The following is a 19,173-nucleotide window of genomic DNA, read 5'->3' as shown; positions in this document are numbered from 1 at the left end:
GTGTAACCTGTGCCTAAATCCCCAATAAATGGAAATACATGGAGATAAAGAAGCCGATTGCAGCGGGGAGACGGAGTTTTGCTGCAGCCGTGGCCAAAGCATCACGGGACGCTGGCAACACACCCAAGTCCCGCACACCCACCCGCGTGCGTGTTAATAACCCACTTTCGGCAGGAAAATGGGGTAAAAAGAAAGGAAAAGAGACCTAATCGGCTTTGGGCAAGCACTGCCGGGGCTGAATGGGCGCTACGGCGGGAAGCTTGAATTGCCCCCCAATAAAGTGATGCTTGAAAGGATGGAGAAGGGGTTTCTGCAGAAGTATCAGGTTGGGGAGCTTTGGAGTGATGTGCACAAGGGGCAAATGTTGTATTTTTTGGATGCTCTGGGGTTTTGTCCCAAGTACAGACCATTATTTAATAGGAACATGCAGGGTTTTCTCTTTGCAGCAGCGTTTTAACGCACATACAATCCCGTGCTCTCCCCACTCTTCTCCTACAGCATTCGGGAGCCATCAGCTATTTCCAAAACCCTCCTACGTCCTTTCCGTCTGTGCCCAGATCCCAGTTGTACCAGTTAAAAGTTGCAAGGTTAAGCCCTGCGAAGGCTAATCCACGCAGCAAAGGAAAAGCAGCTTTCTGCCCCAAATGGACGTCTGGGCGAGAGCTGCCGGGCCCCATTCATTCGCTTTCACATCTTTGGTTTGTACAATTAAGGAATGGAGGCGGAAGGGCTGATTTCCAAGGGCTCACAAACCCGCTCATTTCCCATCAGGAGAGTGAAGCACCCAGGTTGAAACCTCAAGAATTAAAAATACATTTGCAACACTTTGATTTTTTGCTTCCCTGCATGCACGGTTGGCCCATGTGGGTCCTGGTTAAGTCAAGTTCAAACCTCCCAAATCTCTCAGGAGCAGTTTGAAGATGGTAAAAATCTGTAGGGTTGAGTTCCGTGGTGGAGCCAAGAGGTTTTGCAACTTTGCCTAATGATGTTCCTTGATTTTTCCATTCCTGCCCTCAATAACAACCCAAAACTTTGCAGGATTAATTAATTCATGTTGCAGAAGGGAAACTCCGCAGGAAAAGCCATTTTCCCGTTCTCCGTGCCCGTTCCCACGGCTGCCGCTCTCGTTGCAGGTGGATCAAGTTTGAAGAGAAGGTGGAGGAAGGTGGGGAGAGGTGGAGCAAGCCCCACGTGTCCACGTTGTCCTTGCACAGCCTGTTTGAGCTGCGGACGTGTCTACAGACGGGAACGGTGCTCCTGGACTTGGACGGCTACTCTTTGCCCCAGATCATAGGTACGAGCGGGTATCGGTGGTTTCAGGTGGATTTTTCCCCATGTGCTGGGAACTGATTTAAATACATTTCCTTGCTGTGTGCAAATAAAAACCAACTTGCACGGGAATAAGCAAAATCAGGAGTTGAGAACCATCCACTCGGTTCAATAAATGTTGTTGTCTTGAGTTCTTTGGGTTTGCGGTGGGACAACTCACGCGTCTCCCTCGTTGGGTGCTTGCAGATGATGTTATTGAGAAGCAGATTGAGGACGGGCTGCTCAAGCCGGAGCTGCGGGAGAAGATTAGCTACGTGCTCCTCAGGAAGCACCGGCACCAAACCAAGAAGCCAATCCACCGGTCCTTGGCCGACATCGGCAAGTCCGTCTCCTCCAACACGAGTGAGTCCTTGGGGTCCAACCTGCGCCTCATTGCGTCCGTGAGTCTTTGGTGAACAAGCCTGTGGGGAGGAAAGTCTGAGGAGAAGGAAATGGGGAAACTCAACCATTTGGGGGTTTTTACTGCATTGAGAAAGATCCTAAGAGCTTCTGCCACTGGTGGCTTTAAGGGTGAGGGGTCACTGGGAGCTGGAAGCCAAGGAGATGCCTCCTGAGATGGACATGGTCATTTTATATTTCAGTACTTAAAAGAAGCCAATAAGAAAGATGGGGATGGACTTTTTAGCAGGCTCTGAGCAACCTGAGCTGGATGAAGTCGTCCCTGCTCATGGCCTAGATTATCTTTGAAGGTCCCTTCAACCCAAACCGTTCTACGATGGACAAGAACGTTGTGTGAGGGACACCAGCGGTCGCTTGGCCAAGGGGTTTCCTGGCAGAGCAGCCCACAGACAAATCCAGTCTGCTCCGTGGTTGAACCTGCCTATTTTTGAGCCATTATAAAAGGGGATTTGTTTGTTTTCACACTAGATTATTTACTTAGCTTTAAGTGGAGGTCATTTGGTGGAGCCTGAGATTTGCCGGCCTTCGGCTGCTCCTCGGGTAGCCAGAACAGCAGCGCCCAAGCTCCAAATGCACACGGGAGAGCCCGTCAATGAGCAATATTCCCACCCCCTGGGCATCCCTGTATTTCAAAGCAGCCACCATCCGTATCAGTGACTCGATATTTGAGCTAATTTATGCTCAGAAGCTCTCAATAAAAGGGATGACTTGGAAACATTGCGGGTAGTCCTGGTAGATGTGAAAAATAGGGACATCTTTTGTGTTTCTGGTTCCTTGCTGGCACGATGGCATCGCTTTGAACATGTGAATAAGGACATCAAGGACAAGAAAGTCACTGGCAGGAGCAAAAGGGTCCCTCACGTTTCTTATTCCAATGGCAACTCCGTGATATTGGAATAAATACCACCAGCACACTGAAAATAGAGACATGCCCAGTGGGAATTGCATCATTATTTTTAATGGGTTTAACAAAAAAGGGGATAGATGCTGTGGTTGCAGAGCAGCTCAACAAAACTGATCCAGATGGGGCAATTTTCCCCCAAGGAAAACACAGTTTTGGGAATTCAGGAGTTTTTTTGAGAAGATGCTTAACGCAGAAAACACCTGGGGGAAAAGGGGAATCTTGCTGGTGAAGTAATTCAGCTTAAACATCTGAGATGAAAAACGGGTGTGCGGGTGGTGGATTTTCAGGCCGGCATCTCACCGTCAGCATCACCCAAGGGTTCCCCGGATACCTGCCTCTCTTTTAATGCTTTATTTCCCCACAGCGCGCAGCCCCGTCCGGAGCCCGGCCACCGGCGCCGCCTTCCACCGCTCCACCGAGGACCTGCGGATGCGCCAGAGCGCCAGCTACGGCCGCCTGCGTAAGCCGGGGATGGCGGTCGGCCAAAACTCTCCTAAAATCAGGGAAAAACAATAAAAAATCAGATTGCAGTGAGAGCAGGCGATCGCAATTACAAGAGGTCCCACCGCTGTTGTGGTTGAGACGCTCGAACGACATAGACCAAGTTCTTCCAGGATGAAAGTAATAGATGCCATTTATTGCCACAAGTCCATTTTTACACAGTTTTCCCAATTCATGTGTGTTTTCACTATTGATTACAAGTTACAGCAGTAACATCTCATTGGCTAATTTTGCTATCATCAATGTTACTCTTCTACTCCCTTCTCTCTCATGGGTACACCTTAATATCTCCGGATACTCCTATATTTCTCACGGGTAGGCCTTAATATCTTCAAGGCTAATTTCTGTTCCCATGCCCTCCATCAGGGAATCCGTGAATCCACCGTAGTCCCCCCCACACCACAACCGTCGATGAGATGTGGTTTGTGTAACCGCAGCGTGACGGTTACCAGAAAAAATCATAATTTTGGCTTTTCATCTTGTTTGCGAGAATAAATAATCCTTATTTCTTTGCGCTGAAGTCCTTTCCTTGTGCGTGGGGCTGAAATTCGGGGTGGATTTCTCACCTTCTCTTTCTTATCTCCATCAGGTCACGCGCAGAGTCGGAGCATGAACGACATCTCGGACACTCCGAGCACCGACCAGGTAATTGCCCCCAAAAACATGGGCACGATGATGTGGGGAGAATCACCGACATGATGGGACGGGGGCCGGGCGGTCGATAACCGTGCAGATTCTTAATTAGGGAGATTAATACACGTATCGATCCCCGCTAACTCATGGGGAAGCTGTTCCAGAAATAATACCTGTGTTTGCAAGCTGAGCGCAGAATTTGGGACGTGCGAGGGTGCTGAGGTGGTTGTGATCCATAGAGGGGAGAAAAATATTCCTTAAAATCTTTAGAAAGATGCTCGTAGGAGTGCAGGGATCCTAAAAGAGCCCTTGCTTGATTGGGTCTGCAAACATGAATACAACTCTTGAGAAAATAGTCTGTAAATAGAGGCAGGTTTTGTAAAAAGAGGCAGGTTTTGTTCCTCCATTGCTTGGCACCGTGATTTCAGCATAAACCTGAGGGAAAATTAAACACAACATGGGTTCGTATGGAATAAGAAATTGGTTTTCCCCAGGGACGTCCTTGCTGGGCTGACCTGGTGTGATGGAATTTAGAGGGGAAGCAAAGGATGGAAATGCAGGTGACAGGGACGCCCCGACACTCCAGGACACCTTCCTCAAATCAACTCCACGCTAACGAACCCCAAATATCAGCCTTCAGCGGTGGGGTGCGGAGGGTTAATCCCAAAATATGCAAAGCATTTAGGTTTAATCACCCTATTAGACCCACTACAAAGGGACTTTTTAAGTGTTACTTGAAGCTTAGTGGTCACCGTTAACTCCTGCTCTTGCTTAGTCCAAGCTGCATTGGAGGAGTTGATTTATTATTATATTTTCTTTCTTTTTTTCCATTTGGATTTAAAAGATTAGAAAGGGGAGAGCTCGCTGCCCGGCTCACATGCCTCCCCTCATGCTGGCGTATAGATTATAATAACACCCTGCTCGGGTCGGTATTGAACCCTTGCAGACTAATAATGAAAGAGCTGCAGGGGAGAAGAGACCCGGGGAATAAATCCATGAACCGAGGTCTCCTACTTCCATTATTTATTGCTGCTCGGAGGATGAGATTGGGGGAAAAAAGAGCCACAAAAACATCCCCTGTGCACAGCACTGAGTGGTGGTTTTCCATTATAGAGGGTCTGGGGGGAGCCTGGGCTGCAAACAGAATTGCAAAAAACACTCCCTGGCTTGCTCCAGGATCCCTGTTTTTTGGCCCAGATCTTGCACATGGGGGTTTTCCTTGCGTAGACCCCAGCACAGCAAAGCACCTTTTGCAAACTGCCCGGTTGTACATTGTATTAGGGAGCCCCAAGTGTGTGATTTCAAATCAATCTTGTTCTTAATGATGGGTTTGAATAACAAAGACATTCAGCTTTATGAATTCTTGCTGGTTTATTCTTGAATATGGCCCTTGAATCCCCATCCTGAGATCACCAGAGATCACGAGTTTGAGGCTGCGGCTGCGTTCAGGGTGTGTAAAAGAGGCAGAAAAGCCAAATTTCAGCAACCGCTCCCTTCCCCACCCTGGTCTTTCCAACAGCTGAAGAACAAGTTCATCAAGAAGATCCCCAAGGACGCAGAGGCCTCCAACGTGCTGGTGGGAGAAGTGGAATTCCTGGAGAAGCCCTTTGTGGCTTTCGTGCGGCTCCTCCAGGCGACGATGCTGGGAGGGGTGACGGAGGTGCCCGTCCCCACCAGGTGAGCGCGATTCCTTGGGGCCCAAAGCACCGAGTGCTCTCAGGACGTGAATTCCGGTGATCCGAGGATACCAACACGGCGTCTTTCCCTTCCCAGGTTCCTCTTTATTCTCCTTGGTCCCGCGGGAAAAGCCAAATCCTACAACGAGATCGGCAGAGCCATCGCAACGCTCATGGTGGATGATGTGAGTAGATCCCACACCCAACCCATGCTGGGAACCCCTTTGCTCAGAGCCGAGGGGAACAAAAAAGCCATTTTCATCCCATCACCCAACCGAATGAGCTTGAAAATCCCATAACGACGCAGGATATGCGTGTGCTCCCTGGCTGACACCTCTTCTCCCTCCAGCTCTTCAGTGATGTTGCCTACAAAGCCCGGGACAGAGAAGACCTGATCGCCGGCATCGATGAGTTCCTGGATGAAGTCATCGTCCTGCCGCCCGGCGAGTGGGACCCCAACATTAGGATCGAACCACCCAAAAAAGTGCCCTCGGCTGAGAAGAGGTGGGTGGGAGCCATGGGGCAGGTTTGGAGGTGCTGGAGCAGGACAGCAGCTTTGCTGCTCTTCATCCTTAGAAAGAATCTGCAGATCTTCCAGAAACGCTGCTTCTTCCACATTTTTTCCCCCCCAACCAGCTCAGAGCCATTTCCACTCTGCAAAACCTGCATTACCCCCCTGGATTTAGCAAATCCAGCTCTTGATCTTTCCAAATTCTCCCCAAACCCAAGCTCTAGTGTAGATAGAAAGCTGCACCACGGCTTTCGTTGTGGTCCCTGCATCAGGATGGGCTCGCTGAGGCAGATGTCGTGGCCAACGCTGATGTTTCTTCCACAGAAAATCGGTTTTCTCACTGAACGAGGTTGGGCAGATGAACGGCACGGCTGGTGGGGCAGGCGCTGGAGGCGGTGGAGGCGGCAGCGAGGATGGAGAGATGCCCGAAGTTCATGAAATTGGGGAAGAACTCGCATGGACCGGCAGGTGAGCAAACACCCCGCCACCCAAGAGACTTCAGCACCCGTCGGCATCTCCCGCTGGTTCACCCATGATCTCCTGGGGCTCAGGGGGGTGAAATCCTTTTGGGTGCCGGCACTGCGTCTGTTTTGGTGGAAGGCCTATGCATCTGGTCCTGAAACCAAATAATTTTATCCTAAAAACAAATAATACATAAGTTGGGGGGATAGGACTGAAAGGCATAAGGTAGCAAATCAAGAAGTTGTGCCAGAGGAGGTTGAGGTTGGAAATTTGGGATCATTTCTTCCCCAAAGGGCTGTGGGGCATTGGAACAGGCTGCCCAGGGCAGTGCTGGAGTCACCATCCCTGGACGGTTGGACAGACGGAGATGAGGTTTTCAGGACATGGGACAGGGACAGGAGTGGGTTATGGTTGGACTCAATGGGCTTTTCCAACTTTCTCTGGTTCTCTCTGGTCCTTTTGTGGTGCGTCCCCAGGTTTTGCGGTGGCCTCTATTTGGATATCAAGAGGAAGCTGCCCTGGTTCCCCAGCGATTTCTATGAAGCTTTTCATATCCAGTCCATCTCCGCCATCCTCTTCATCTACCTGGGCTGCATCACCAACGCCATCACCTTCGGGGGCTTGCTTGGGGACGCTACGGATAACTACCAGGTGGAGTCCTTGGGGACGGGACGGGTTTTACCCCCCTTTGCCATGCCCAGCTTTAGCGCTGGGGACAGAAATTAATTTCCAGATGGGACTGCCAGTCCTGGAACACTTGTAGGATGGGAAAACCCACCACAGTGACAGTGCCAGGAGCAAGGGGACGTTGTCCCAACCATCCTTTATGGGTCCAAGCAGAGGCAAAATTGCTATAAGCTACCTGATTAATTTCTATAGAAGGAATACAATTTATTATTAAAATGACATAATCAGTCATTTTTAGTTCAAGTATTTTATAGCCAACTACATTTTCAAAGAAGAATTTTTCATGTGTTTATTTCCATACAAGTTTTAGAATCCTAATATTAAAACAAACAGAAACAAAAAGTCTTTCTGGGACTATTTTAGTCTCTTAGCAAATATGAAAAGAGAAAAATAGCTCAAACCGACAACAAATTTAATTGTTCTGGGAAACTTTCCGTTTTGGCAGAGTTAGGTTTAGAGTGTGACGTGATGATTTTAAAGGTCTTTTCCAACCTAAATGATTCTGTGATTCTATCCGGGGTGTCTGTGGGGATATGTCCCCGTAACGCTGGGTTGGATCCATCCCCAGGGCGTCATGGAGAGCTTCCTGGGCACGGCCATGGCCGGCTCCATGTTCTGCCTCTTCGCCGGGCAACCACTCATCATCCTCAGCAGCACCGGTCCCATCCTCATCTTTGAGAAGCTGCTCTTCGACTTCAGCAAGTAGGTGCTGGGTGATATACGGGAGAGAAGGGAAGGGGCTGGAGCACAAGTGTGATGGGAGCGGCTGAGAGACCTGGAACACAAGGAGGGGAACCGGCCTCAAGTTGCGCCAGGGGAGGTTGAGGTTGGATGTGGGGAACAATTTCTTCCCCAAAGGGCTGTGGGGCATTGGAACAGGCTGCCCAGGGCAGTGCTGGAGTCACCATCCCTGGAGGGCTGGACAGACAGAGATGAGGTTCTCAGGACATGGGGCAGTGCCAGGGGTGGGGGAATGGGTGGACTCGACCTTAAAGGTCTTTTCCAACCAAAATTACTCCCTGGGGGTACCAGAACTCATTGCAGGGTAACAAAGATGCTGAAGGGAGTGGAGCATCTCCTGTGTGAGGAAAGGCTGAGGGAGCTGGAGCTCTGGAGCTTGGAGGAGACTGAGGGGTGACCTTATCAATGTTTACAGATATCTAAAGGGGGAGTGTCAGGAGGATGGAGCCAGGCTCTTCTCGGTGACAACCAGTGATAGGACAAGGGGTAATGGGTTCAAACTGGAACACAGGAGGTTCCACTTAAATTTGAGAAGAAACTTGTTCCCGGTGAGGGTGTCAGAGCCTGGCCCAGGCTGCCCAGGGAGGTTGTGGAGTCTCCTTCTCTGCAGACATTCAAACCCGCCTGGACACCTTCCTGTGGAACCTCAGCTGGGTGTTCCTGCTCCATGGGGGGATTGGACTGAATGAGCCTTCGAGGTCCCTTCCAATCCCTGACATTGTGTGATTTTGTGATACTCTTCTGGGCTGTTCTCCACCCCACAATGGGCTCTCACGAGGCTGCTCTCACCTTGTCTCCACTTTCAGAGGCAACGGCATCGACTACATGGAGTTCCGCCTCTGGATTGGCTTGCACTCTGCCCTACAGTGCCTTATCCTGGTGGCCACCGACGCCAGCTTCATTATAAAATACATCACCCGCTTCACAGAGGAAGGCTTCTCCACCCTCATCAGCTTCATCTTCATCTACGACGCCATCAAGAAGATGATCGGAGCCTTTAAGTACTACCCCATCAATTCGGATTTCAAGCCGGACTACGTGACCATGTACAAGTGCGAGTGCATCGCTCCCGACCCAGGTGAGTACGCATCTTTTTCGGATCCAGGTGGGGACGATGAAGGGGATTTGGGGGGTCCTGATGCGGATAAATCCCTCTGGATCATTGGCTGAGTACATGGAAGGAGGCAGCGTAGGGTGGAGAGACCTCGTCCTCCTCCAAGGGTGGTTTTTGGGTGAGAAGTGCAGCCTTGTCCCCCATGGATGAGCTCATCGGGACACGGCGAACAGTGCCAAGAGCCTCAAGCAGCCTGAAGCAGCCAGATGGATGGAAAAAAAGGAAATATGAAGAAAAAAAAGACATTTTAGATCATTAATTCCAGCCTGTTGCCAATGGAAATTTATTCTTCAGAAAGTACCCCAGAGGGTTTTTTCCTTCCCTGGTGTCGGGGACACCCTGGGATGTCCTGGTTGGTGTCCAAACCTCCTTGGACTGTTTTTTTCTTCTCTTTTTTTACTCCTTTTCAAAAAGGAGAGGCCTTCAGGCTCTGAGCAGACGATCTTTTGATGACTCCTCTGGTTTTGCTCTTGGATGAATGTACCAGATGATCCTTGGTCCAGAATGGTGCAGCTCAGGTGCTCCTGTGTCCACCTGGACAGGAGCGAAGATCTTTGGTTTGGGTTTAATGCCAGCGACCGCCTGCTCTCAGATGAGCTGAATTTACTTAAAAAGTCTCAATTCTAAGCATTTTGAAGAATATCAGCTGCAGACAGAGGCGGCAGAGAGCTGTGATGGTGAAGATGGTGAAGTTCTCCCCAGAAACAGAAGCATCCACGACCCACCACGCTACATCTCCTTCGTTGCAAGGAAAGATCTGAGCTGCCATGATGCAAATTGCATTTATTGGGTTTAATTTTGTATTTTTCCTCGATTTCTCTGTATCAACCACCCGCCGAGTGACCCAAAGGCAAAGCCTTTGGCCTTGAGGGATGCGTCCCCCTTTTCCAGGTCCCTGTTCTGAGCAAACCCCGGGTGACCAAGAGGCGTTTGCACCCCAAAAACCTTACAAAGCCTCTTGGCAACCCAGCCCCGTCCCTCACTGTCCTGGGCACCCAAGGTGTCCGCGTTGGATTTTCCATTCCTCTAGATATTGAGAAATTATGTTTATTCCCCCCCTACATCCTATTTTTTTAATATATTTTTTTAATTAGTTCTGATTTTTGATTATTATAACTGATTTGTCCCATATTTGTCTCTGCTGCACACATCAATTTGGGCTGATTTCAATCTCAAGTGAGTATCGCCTTCTAAATATTAAAAAACTATTTTAATATTTGATACTCTTCCCCCGTGAGGGTTTTGTTGTTATTATTTTTTTCCATGTATTTTATTTTCCATTCTTTCTGCTAAAAGGGTTTAAGTAGAGCCCTTAGGGGTCTTCTCTTAAAATACCACCAGTGGTGTGTTACCCTTCAAGTCGTAGAAATCACAAATAAGGCCGGTTTCTGGAAAAATTATGGAGGAAAAATAAGATAATGATCATTATAATGATGTTTTTAATGCTGGGTTTGCCAGCAATGTTTCCCGGAGCCCCGTTTTGGTCTCTGCTTCTAACCCAGCGATCGCTTCTCCTGCATTAATCCTCAGCGCCGGGGATGGGGCGGCCGAAATTCCCGCTCGGCGCATGAAGAGGATGGAGCAGAGGGGGGGGCAGAGCCCCCAGACCCTATTTAGGGGCACCCATGGGTGCTCCCGAAGCTGCGTCGCCCGAAGGAGCCGCGCGGAGCCGCTTTTTGCGCCGGAGGAGAAGGTGCTGGGGGCTAGAAAGCATTTATTTGATTTTTGCAGTGAGACATAAAAGCACCCTTAAAATCATTTATTCAATACCAAAACAAGCCAAAAAACAAAGCAAATTTGGGCACGATCGGGTGCTGCCTTTCCAAAAATAACAAGCTGCTTTTTTCCAGTCTTTCCCCTCCGTGGTTTTAAGCCGCGGATGTCGGGATGCTCGACCGGCTTCCCGAGGAAAACCCTCTAAATTTTCCGAGCTGGGATGTTCCTAAACCTCCAACCCCCCCAGCCCCGCAGGGAGAAGCCGCCGAAGGAAAAGCCGCGTTCTCCACCGGCGCGTGGGATTAATCAGGGAGAAGTCGCTGCGGGGTTAGAAATTGCAGGTTTTTCTCCCCAAATCCCGCTCCGCGGGCTGAGCTGTGATCTCCGTGGGTAAAACCCACCTGATTTTAACTACCGAAAGCTCCGGATCAGCCAAAAACCTCAATAACGACCTCCTTTTCCGCAGCCAACGCGACCTTGTTCGATGCTTCAGCTCCGGTGGCGCCCAACACCACTAACGTTTCTCTGGTAAGCGGCTTCACTCGTCCCCATATCCCCACTTTTTACCCAAATTAACAGCAGTTCCAGGGGTTTTCTGTGGTTATGGGGCTCCCAGAGGCAGCGGCTTTGGCAAATACCCTTTTTTCTTGCACGCCGCAATTCCTTAAAATAGGAATTTTGCTGGTTTTGGCTGGGAAATACCCCCTTCCTTGCACACTGCAATTGCAGAAAATATTAATTTAGCCTTTTTTTACCAGGAAATACCCTTTTCCTTGCACGCTGCAATTCCTTAAAATACTCATTTTGCTTTATTTGGCCAGGAAATACCCTTTTCCTTGCATGCTGCAATTCCTTAACATTCAAACTTGCTTATTTTGGCCAAGAAATACCCCTATATTTGCATGCTGCAGTTGCACCAAATGATAATTTTGCTTGATTTTTGCTAGGAAATACCCCATCCTTGCACAATACAATGGCTTAAAATCCTAATTTTGCTGTTTTTTGGGGTTTTCTCCCCAGTACAATGCTATTAACCTCACAGCTCTGGACTGGACTCAGCTGAGTAAGAAGGAATGTCTCAAATACGGTGGCAGCTTAGTGGGGAAATCCTGTAAATTCGTGCCCGACCTGGCCCTTATGTCCTTCATCCTCTTCTTCGGGACCTACTCCATGACCTTGACCCTGAAAAAGTTCAAATTCAGCCGCTATTTCCCTACCAAGGTAAGAAAAGCGCCGGTTTTACCCTTTTCTGTTCCAAAAAGTAGGAAAAACGGGACTTGTTTTTTTGCTCGGTGCAAAGAGCTTCAGGATAATAAATCTGTATTTCTAGGGCATTGGGAGAAATGAGGAGAATCCTCCCCAAACTTTTAGCCGCTGATTTAGCCTCTTGCATGTTGAATAACCCATCACCTCGTGATGCAAATGGGGTCAAAAATCTGCATTTTGGGGGTGATACCCATGTTATCCATGAGCTGGAAATCCCCAGGGAATGACTCCAAAGCGGGAACGAACCTCTGCGTCCCATTCATTAACCTCTCCATCCCATTAATTACCCCTTCCGCCCCCGTTTCCTCGTCTTGCCTCCAGGTCAGGGCTTTCATTGCTGATTTTTCCAATGTCTTCTCCATCCTCCTGTTCTGTGCCGTGGACGCCTGTTTCGGACTGGACACCCCCAAACTGCACATCCCCAGCATCATCAAGGTTCGGATGCACCGGGGGGACCCCTCACATCTCCATCTCCTCTCTTTCCAGCTCCTCGCCAATTTTTTGGGGGAAAATCACAGCTCTTGCAGTGTTCTTCTTAAAATCTACTTTGTCTTTTCTGGGGGACTATTCTAATTCTGTGACTTTTCTTCCTTTTTTTGTTTTCCTTTCTTTTCCGTTCTTTTTTTCTCCTCCTTTTCTCTCTCGCTCCTGGCAGCTGCGTAAACTTATTAGCGATTTCTCTATCTTTATGTCCATACTAATGTTTGTGGGGCTGGATGTGCTTTTCGGACTCAACACCCCAAAGCTCCAAGTGCCTACTGATTTTAAGGTAAAAAATAAAGGCGATAAAATCCTTGCCAAAAATTTCTCTTCCCCCCATCCAGGGGGAATGTGGGGAGTCCCGATGAGCATCCGAGGATAATGTGGATGCTGAGGGTGGTTTGGGTACCGATGGGATTCAGGGATGGATATGGGATACAGGATGATGCTCAGAGGGTTCAAGGGTGACTTGGGGCTTGGGACTGTCACTTTTTGGCTTTTTTCCCCATTCTGATCCATGTCCAAACCCTTTTTCCCCCCCAGCCTACCCGCGTGGACCGAGGGTGGTTCGTGTTTCCCTTCGGGAAGAACCCATGGTGGGTTTACCTGGCGAGCGCCCTGCCCGCCCTCCTCGTCACCATCCTCATCTTCATGGACCAGCAGATCACGGCCGTCATCGTCAACAGGAAGGAGCACAAGCTACGGGTGAGCTGGGATTGTCCCTCGCTCAGTGTAATTTTGGGGTGACAAAGTCTTCGAGGTGTTAAAATCACCCGGTGCTATAGGGAGGGTGGTGCGGCGGGGTGATGTGGGGATGATCCAGCAGAGTCAGGGGGTGCACGGTGTGGGATGTGGGGTGCAGTGTAGTGATGTGGGGAGCTTCAGGGCCATGTAGGGTGCAGCATGGTGATATGGGGTGCATCACCACAATGTGGGGTGCTTCAGAATGATGTAGGTGATGCATGGTGATGTGGGGTGCATCAGCACAGTGCGGGGTGCTTCGGGGTGATGTGGGGTGATGCAGGGTGCACCATGGTGATGTGGGGTGCATCAGCACAATGTGGGGTACTTTAGGATGATGTGGTGTGTATCAGGGTGATGCAGGGTGCTTCAGGGTGATGTGGGGTGCAACATGGCAATGTGGGGTGCTGCAGGGTGATGTGGAGTGCATCAGGGTGATGTGGGGTGATGCAGGGTGCACCGTGGTGATGTGGGGTGCATCAGCACAATGTGGGGTGCTTTAGGATGATGTGGCGTGTATCAGGGGGATGCGGGGTGCTTCAGGGTCATGTGGGGTGCAGCATGGCAATGTGGGGTGCATCAGCACAGTGCGGGGTGCTTCAGGATGGTGGGGGTGATGCAGGGTGCAGCATGGCAATGTGGGGTGCGCCATAGCAATGTGGGGTGCATCATGGTGATGTAGGGTGTACCATGGCAATGTGGGGTGCATCAGGGCAATGCAGCATGCACCATGGCAATGTGGGGTGCACCATTGCAATGTGGGGTGCATCAGGGGAATGCAGGGTTCACCATAGCAATGTGGGGTGCACTGTAGCAATGTGGGGTGCATTGGGGTGATGCAGAGTGCCCTATGGCAATGTGAGGTGCATTGGTGCAATATGGGGTGCACCGCAGCAATGAAGTACCAGAGCGATGCAGGGGACACTGTGGGGATGTGGGGTGCACCATATAAGCGTGGGGTGCACCCTGGCTATGCAGGGTGCTTCAGGGTGATGTAGGGGGCACCATGGCAATGTGGGGTGCACCATAGCAATGTGAGGTGCACCATAGTGATACAGGGTACACTGTGGCAATGTGGGGTGCACCATAGTGATACAGGGTGCACCATTGCAATGTGTGGTGCATCAAGGTGATACAGGGTGCACCATAGCAATGTGGGGTGCATCAGGGTGATACAGGGTGCACCATAGCAATGCGGGGTGCAGTGTAGCAATGTGGGGTGCACTGTAGTGATACAGGGTGCACCATTGCAATGTGGGGTGCATCAAGGTGATACAGGGTGCACCATAGCAATGTGGGGTGCATCAGGGCGATACAGGGTGCACCATAGCAATGCGGGGTGCAGTGTAGCAATGTGGGGTGCACTGTAGTGATACAGGGTGCACCATTGCAATGTGCGGTGCATCAGGGCGATACAGGGTGCACCGTAGCAATGTGGGGTACAGCGTAGCTATGTGGGGTGCACCATAGTGATACAGAGTGCACCATTGCAATGTGGGGTGCATCAGGGTGATATAGGGTGCACCATAGCAATGTGGGGTGCAGCGTAGCAATGTGGGGTGCACCATAGTGATACAGGGTGCACTGTGGCAATGTGGGGTGCACCATAGTGATACAGGGTGCACCATTGCAATGTGTGGTGCATCAGGGTGATACAGGGTGCACCATAGCAATGTGGGGTGCAGCGTAGTGATACAGACTGCACTGTGGCAATGTAGGGTGCATCAGGGTGATATAGGGTGCACCATAGCAATGTGGGGTGCCGTGTAGCAACGTGGGGTGCATCAGGGCCATGCAGGATGCACCGTGGGGTACACCAGGAGGGGAATCCCCACCTTGCAGAGCTCTGGGGCCAACACAAGAGCTTCACGAGCCGTGTCCCCCCGCCCCTGCCGGGTACTGTGTTGCAGAAAGCCGCGGGCTACCACCTGGACCTCTTCTGGGTGGGCATCCTCATGGCCGTCTGCTCCTTCATGGGGCTGCCCTGGTACGTGGCGGCCACCGTCATCTCCATCGCCCACATCGACAGCCTCAAGATGGAGACGGAGACCAGCGCCCCGGGGGAGCAGCCCCAGTTCTTGGGGGTCAGGTGAGGAAGGCTCAGCTGCACTCATCCTCAGAATCTGGGTGCAGCGGCGTGTTTGGCTGGCGCAGCCTCATCCCATTTCTCTCACCGTTGCAGGGAGCAAAGAGTGACAGGAATCATCGTCTTCGTGCTGACGGGGATTTCCGTCTTCCTGGCCCCCATCCTGAAGGTAAAACATTCTCCTTTTCCCATCCTGTAGATGTTTGGGGGATCTGCGAAGAAAAAGCTGGATTTTCCCCCAAATCTTGTTCCCCGGAGCTGCTGCCTTCCTCAGGGTAAACGCTGTGTTCTTTCTGTGTCCGCAGTACATCCCCATGCCGGTGCTGTACGGAGTCTTTCTGTACATGGGCGTCGCATCGCTGAACGGCATCCAGGTATGTGCTCCTCTCCCTCCTCCTCTTCCTCCTTAATGGCTGTGAAGGGGTCCTACGCCAGGGCAAGAAGGGGGATTTTCACCCCAAAATTTGCACGTGGCCAATATTTCCAGCAGATATTCCAAGTTCTCCGAGACACATTTAAAAAGCCCCAAATTCGCCATTTTGGGGACTAAAAGAGGGTTTATCCGTGCAGCCTGGGGACTGAGCCGCGATCTAACCCCCGGCCTTCATCCCCCCGCAGTTCTGGGAGCGCTGCAAACTCTTCCTCATGCCGGCCAAGCACCAACCCGACTACGTCTTCCTCCGGCACGTGCCGCTGCGCCGCATCCACCTCTTCACGCTGGTGCAGATCATCTGTCTGGCCGTGCTCTGGATCCTCAAATCCACCGTGGCTGCCATCATCTTCCCCGTCATGGTGAGTCCATCCATCCCCCAGGCTGATATTCCAGCCTGGTTTAGATATTTTTGGGAATTCAGGACATTTTGGCTTGGTCCCTTCGTGTTCCCCAGGTTTTGAGGTGAGAGATGCTCTTGCAGATCCCACTTTTGCGTCTCCCCCCTTGTAGATTTTAGCCCTGATTCTGGTGAGGCGGCTCCTGGATTTTGTCTTCTCCCAACATGACCTGGCTTGGATTGACAACATCATCCCCGAGAAGGAGAAGAAGAAAGAGGATGACAAGAAAAAGAAGAAAAAAGGCAACAAAGGAGGCAGCAGCAGCGACGAGGAGGTGGGTGCGGGGTGGGTGGGGACAATGGGGACATCCCAGACCCACCAGGGAGGGAAATTCCCACCGAAACCTCCAGGTCGGTGGGTTTGGGATGAAGATTTTGTATTGGTGTTTGACTGCATATATAGGACAGGTTGATAAAGGGGCTTTAAGTGACACTGAGGGGCTGGCCGGAGGTTCTGGGGGATGCTCCGAGCATCCTGAAAGCTGGAAAATTGTGGCAAAACCAGAATTCCTTAGGGAAAAGAGCCAAAATTCCCCCGGCGGAGGGTACAGCACCGATCATATGGTGGCAAAGCATCATTAAACATCACAACCCCCGGCTGCAGACCCTTCCCTGGGTTGAGAAGAGGAAGGCAAAGCCTCCTCCTCATACACCCACCTTTGGAGGTTTTGGGTCCCTTTGGGTGCTGCGGGTGTTTTCAGAGGTGCCGCCTTCACCGAATTTCCCCACTTTCTTCCCCCAGTTCCCACCTCCCTCAGTCATTAAGATCCCCATGGAGCCCCTGCCATCGCAGCCCCAAAACGGGGGTCCCCATTGCCTCAGCCGTAAGTAAAGAGCCCAGGACCCCACCTCTCGCATTCCCTCCCGCTTCCTTAACCCCCCACGATGGCACTAACCCCGCTCAGAACCGCAGCCCAGATCCCTCCTGCCGAAGCACGGAGGATTCGCCGTATTTAAAGCATCTCTCAAAGCATCATACGCGAGCTGGTGCCAAACCAGCCCTGACCAAAATGTATAGAAAAGCAGAATAAATCAGAGCGAGTTTATTCCAGCTCGGCACCAGGTCGCATCGTGCTGCCAGCAGGTTTTAACGCTATAATTCATTGATTCCGTGCTCTAATCACCCCAAAAATCAGCATTTCGCGGGAGCTTTTCTCCTCCTCCCGCTGGCTGGAGGATGCTGGACCCAGTAGCAGGTTGGAGGGGGGGTGGGTGATTTTTGGGGGGCTCCTTCCTCACCTGCGTGTCCCCCCAGGAAAGAGGTCCTCCACCTGGAGCTTTGCGTTCTGATTCCTCCCCGAACGGTTCAGACCTGGATCGCAGGTAAACGGCACCGAACGGGTCCCCCCCTCCCTGGGGACACATTTTTGGGGTCACAAAATGAGCATCACTCCCTTGAGCCTTTTACCACCATCCTCAGGCATTTCTGAATTCTTTCAGTATATTTTCGCAGCATTTTGGGTGCTTTTGTTTGCTGATCCCGGCTTTTGGAGGACAACACACCCCAAGAGGGTTGATAGCCCTAAAAATTTTAGGATGAGTTGTCTATGTAAATCCTGAAAAATTGGGATTATTCCCCACCTGCAGCCACTAATTCTGCAGTTTGTCCATATTAAATGCAAAATATAATGGTTTTATGAATTTTTACTGGCGGTAGCATCATCCGGAGCCCTTTGCTGGGGTGGTTTTGGGATGGGGGTACCCAGGTTTGGATGCTCACTCCCCTCTCTCCTCCTCCTCCTCAGTATTACGCTTCACCTGAAGATTTCGTGCCCGTCGTCACCCGCATTTAACTACTCCCGAAGCCCCATCTGCGCCGTGCCCCAGGTGAAGATAGAGATGGAGTCAGACTACGACGACACCGACACCGACAAACCCCCTCGGGACATGGGCAGTGAGACCACGCTATAGTCCCGCGCAGCCTTCCCCTGTCCTTTATATATATATATAGATATCGAAATATTCATATATATATATAAAGCAAATTGAGCTTATTTTTCTATGTGAGACGGAGGAGACCAGTGGCCCCAGGGGGCTGTTGCTCCGGTAGTTTTTAGCATCATGACTTGTTGAATTTTCTCCCTTTTCTGCCTGGTGAAACGGGGCTGAAAAGGTGGAATTGACGATTTTGGCCTCAGAGCCGCTGCTAGGCCGGAGAAGTTGAAGTGGGTTTGGGCTGATGGGGATGGGGACCACACTGGGGGGTGGATTTGAGGGGGGATTTTTGGGGTGAGGAGGAGGTTTAGGTGGCTCAGGAGGAACGAGTGCATGTCTCTGGTCCCTAAAATCACAGCATGGCTCTTGGGGAGTTTTGGTTTGTGAAGGGGATGCTGCATCGGCCTTTGTGTTGGCAAAAGGATGCTGGTCCAAGCCCACAGTGACACATGAGGGACCCAGATCTGCTGGTCTGGAGCAATCCTCTCAAATCTATTTCTTTGCCTCATTTTTGCTAGATGCATTATTTTATTTTTCTTTATTTCAAGCCTCACAGAGCCCCAACCCTTCCCCTCCCTGATATTTATACCAACCATACGGGGCTTTCCAGGACACCAGTTCAATATTGCAACCGGTCTGAACCTTCATGTGGGACAGACCCCAGTTCTCTGTAAATAGTTGAGTCCGACAAAGACTTGAAGGCGGTTTTTCCTATTTATAGCAGTTATTTTTTCTTCTGGTTCAAGTACAGCTCCTGGGGAAACGTGGCGAGCTAAATAACAGTATTACTCCCAAGCGTGAGCCACGTAGCTTGACATTAACATTAAGAACTTGAACGCGTCGTGTCTGTTTCGTAGCGTTTTGTACCGATCTCCTCTGCGGTAGCTGCAGCATGGTCCAGGTAGGCTGCTGATTTTAATCAAACAGGTTAATTAGCTTGATCCGGTACATCAGCTCTACTCCCCCCACCCCAGAAAGGCTTTGTGGACTCTGGTAGATGTTTCCTCAAGCGGAGCTGAAGCCACTTTAGCTCATTTTGACTCAATTTGTCCAAGGTTCACCCGTGGTTTATACTTTTTCTATCTGCAAACAGTGGAGCGTCTCAGATTTGTCACCTCCATTCCAGTCCCACTCGAGCCATTTTGTATTTATCGGTGATACA

The 19,173-nt window shown here is 50.7% G+C and overlaps 1 protein-coding gene across 10 annotated transcripts in view; it reads left to right on the top strand.

Moving 5' to 3' along the window:
* Positions 1-18,256, top strand: part of SLC4A5 (solute carrier family 4 member 5) — a 29,797-nt gene extending 11,541 nt beyond the window's left edge. For 5 of the 10 annotated variants that reach the window (XM_071799372.1, XM_071799374.1, XM_071799373.1 and 2 more), the window contains 22 exons: positions 1,134-1,294; positions 1,516-1,671; positions 2,997-3,092; positions 3,723-3,778; positions 5,286-5,443; positions 5,540-5,627; positions 5,792-5,946; positions 6,278-6,421; positions 6,892-7,066; positions 7,671-7,804; positions 8,650-8,921; positions 11,140-11,201; positions 11,694-11,894; positions 12,595-12,708; positions 12,963-13,124; positions 15,071-15,249; positions 15,343-15,415; positions 15,552-15,620; positions 15,865-16,038; positions 16,190-16,351; positions 17,332-17,399; positions 17,822-18,256. In XM_071799372.1, coding sequence (XP_071655473.1) covers positions 1,134-1,294; positions 1,516-1,671; positions 2,997-3,092; positions 3,723-3,778; positions 5,286-5,443; positions 5,540-5,627; positions 5,792-5,946; positions 6,278-6,421; positions 6,892-7,066; positions 7,671-7,804; positions 8,650-8,921; positions 11,140-11,201; positions 11,694-11,894; positions 12,595-12,708; positions 12,963-13,124; positions 15,071-15,249; positions 15,343-15,415; positions 15,552-15,620; positions 15,865-16,038; positions 16,190-16,351; positions 17,332-17,399; positions 17,822-17,987 — 3,025 coding nt within the window. In that variant the 3' untranslated portion in view covers positions 17,988-18,256. Of the gene's footprint in view, positions 1-1,133; positions 1,295-1,515; positions 1,672-2,996; positions 3,093-3,722; positions 3,779-5,285; positions 5,444-5,539; positions 5,628-5,791; positions 5,947-6,277; positions 6,422-6,891; positions 7,067-7,670; positions 7,805-8,649; positions 8,922-11,139; positions 11,202-11,693; positions 11,895-12,260; positions 12,375-12,594; positions 12,709-12,962; positions 13,125-15,070; positions 15,250-15,342; positions 15,416-15,551; positions 15,621-15,864; positions 16,039-16,189; positions 16,352-16,818; positions 16,901-17,331; positions 17,400-17,821 lie in introns of all 10 variants that reach the window. The other 5 variants (XM_071799371.1, XM_071799379.1, XM_071799376.1 and 2 more) reach the window with 4 other exon arrangements.
* The last annotated feature ends 917 nt before the right edge of the window (positions 18,257-19,173 follow it).

Source organism: Patagioenas fasciata, chromosome 26 (genome assembly GCF_037038585.1).
Source record: "Patagioenas fasciata isolate bPatFas1 chromosome 26, bPatFas1.hap1, whole genome shotgun sequence".
NCBI lineage: Eukaryota > Metazoa > Chordata > Aves > Columbiformes > Columbidae > Patagioenas > Patagioenas fasciata.
The sequence above is the reverse complement of the archived record's forward strand: the minus strand, read 5'-3'. Positions and strand labels throughout refer to the sequence as shown.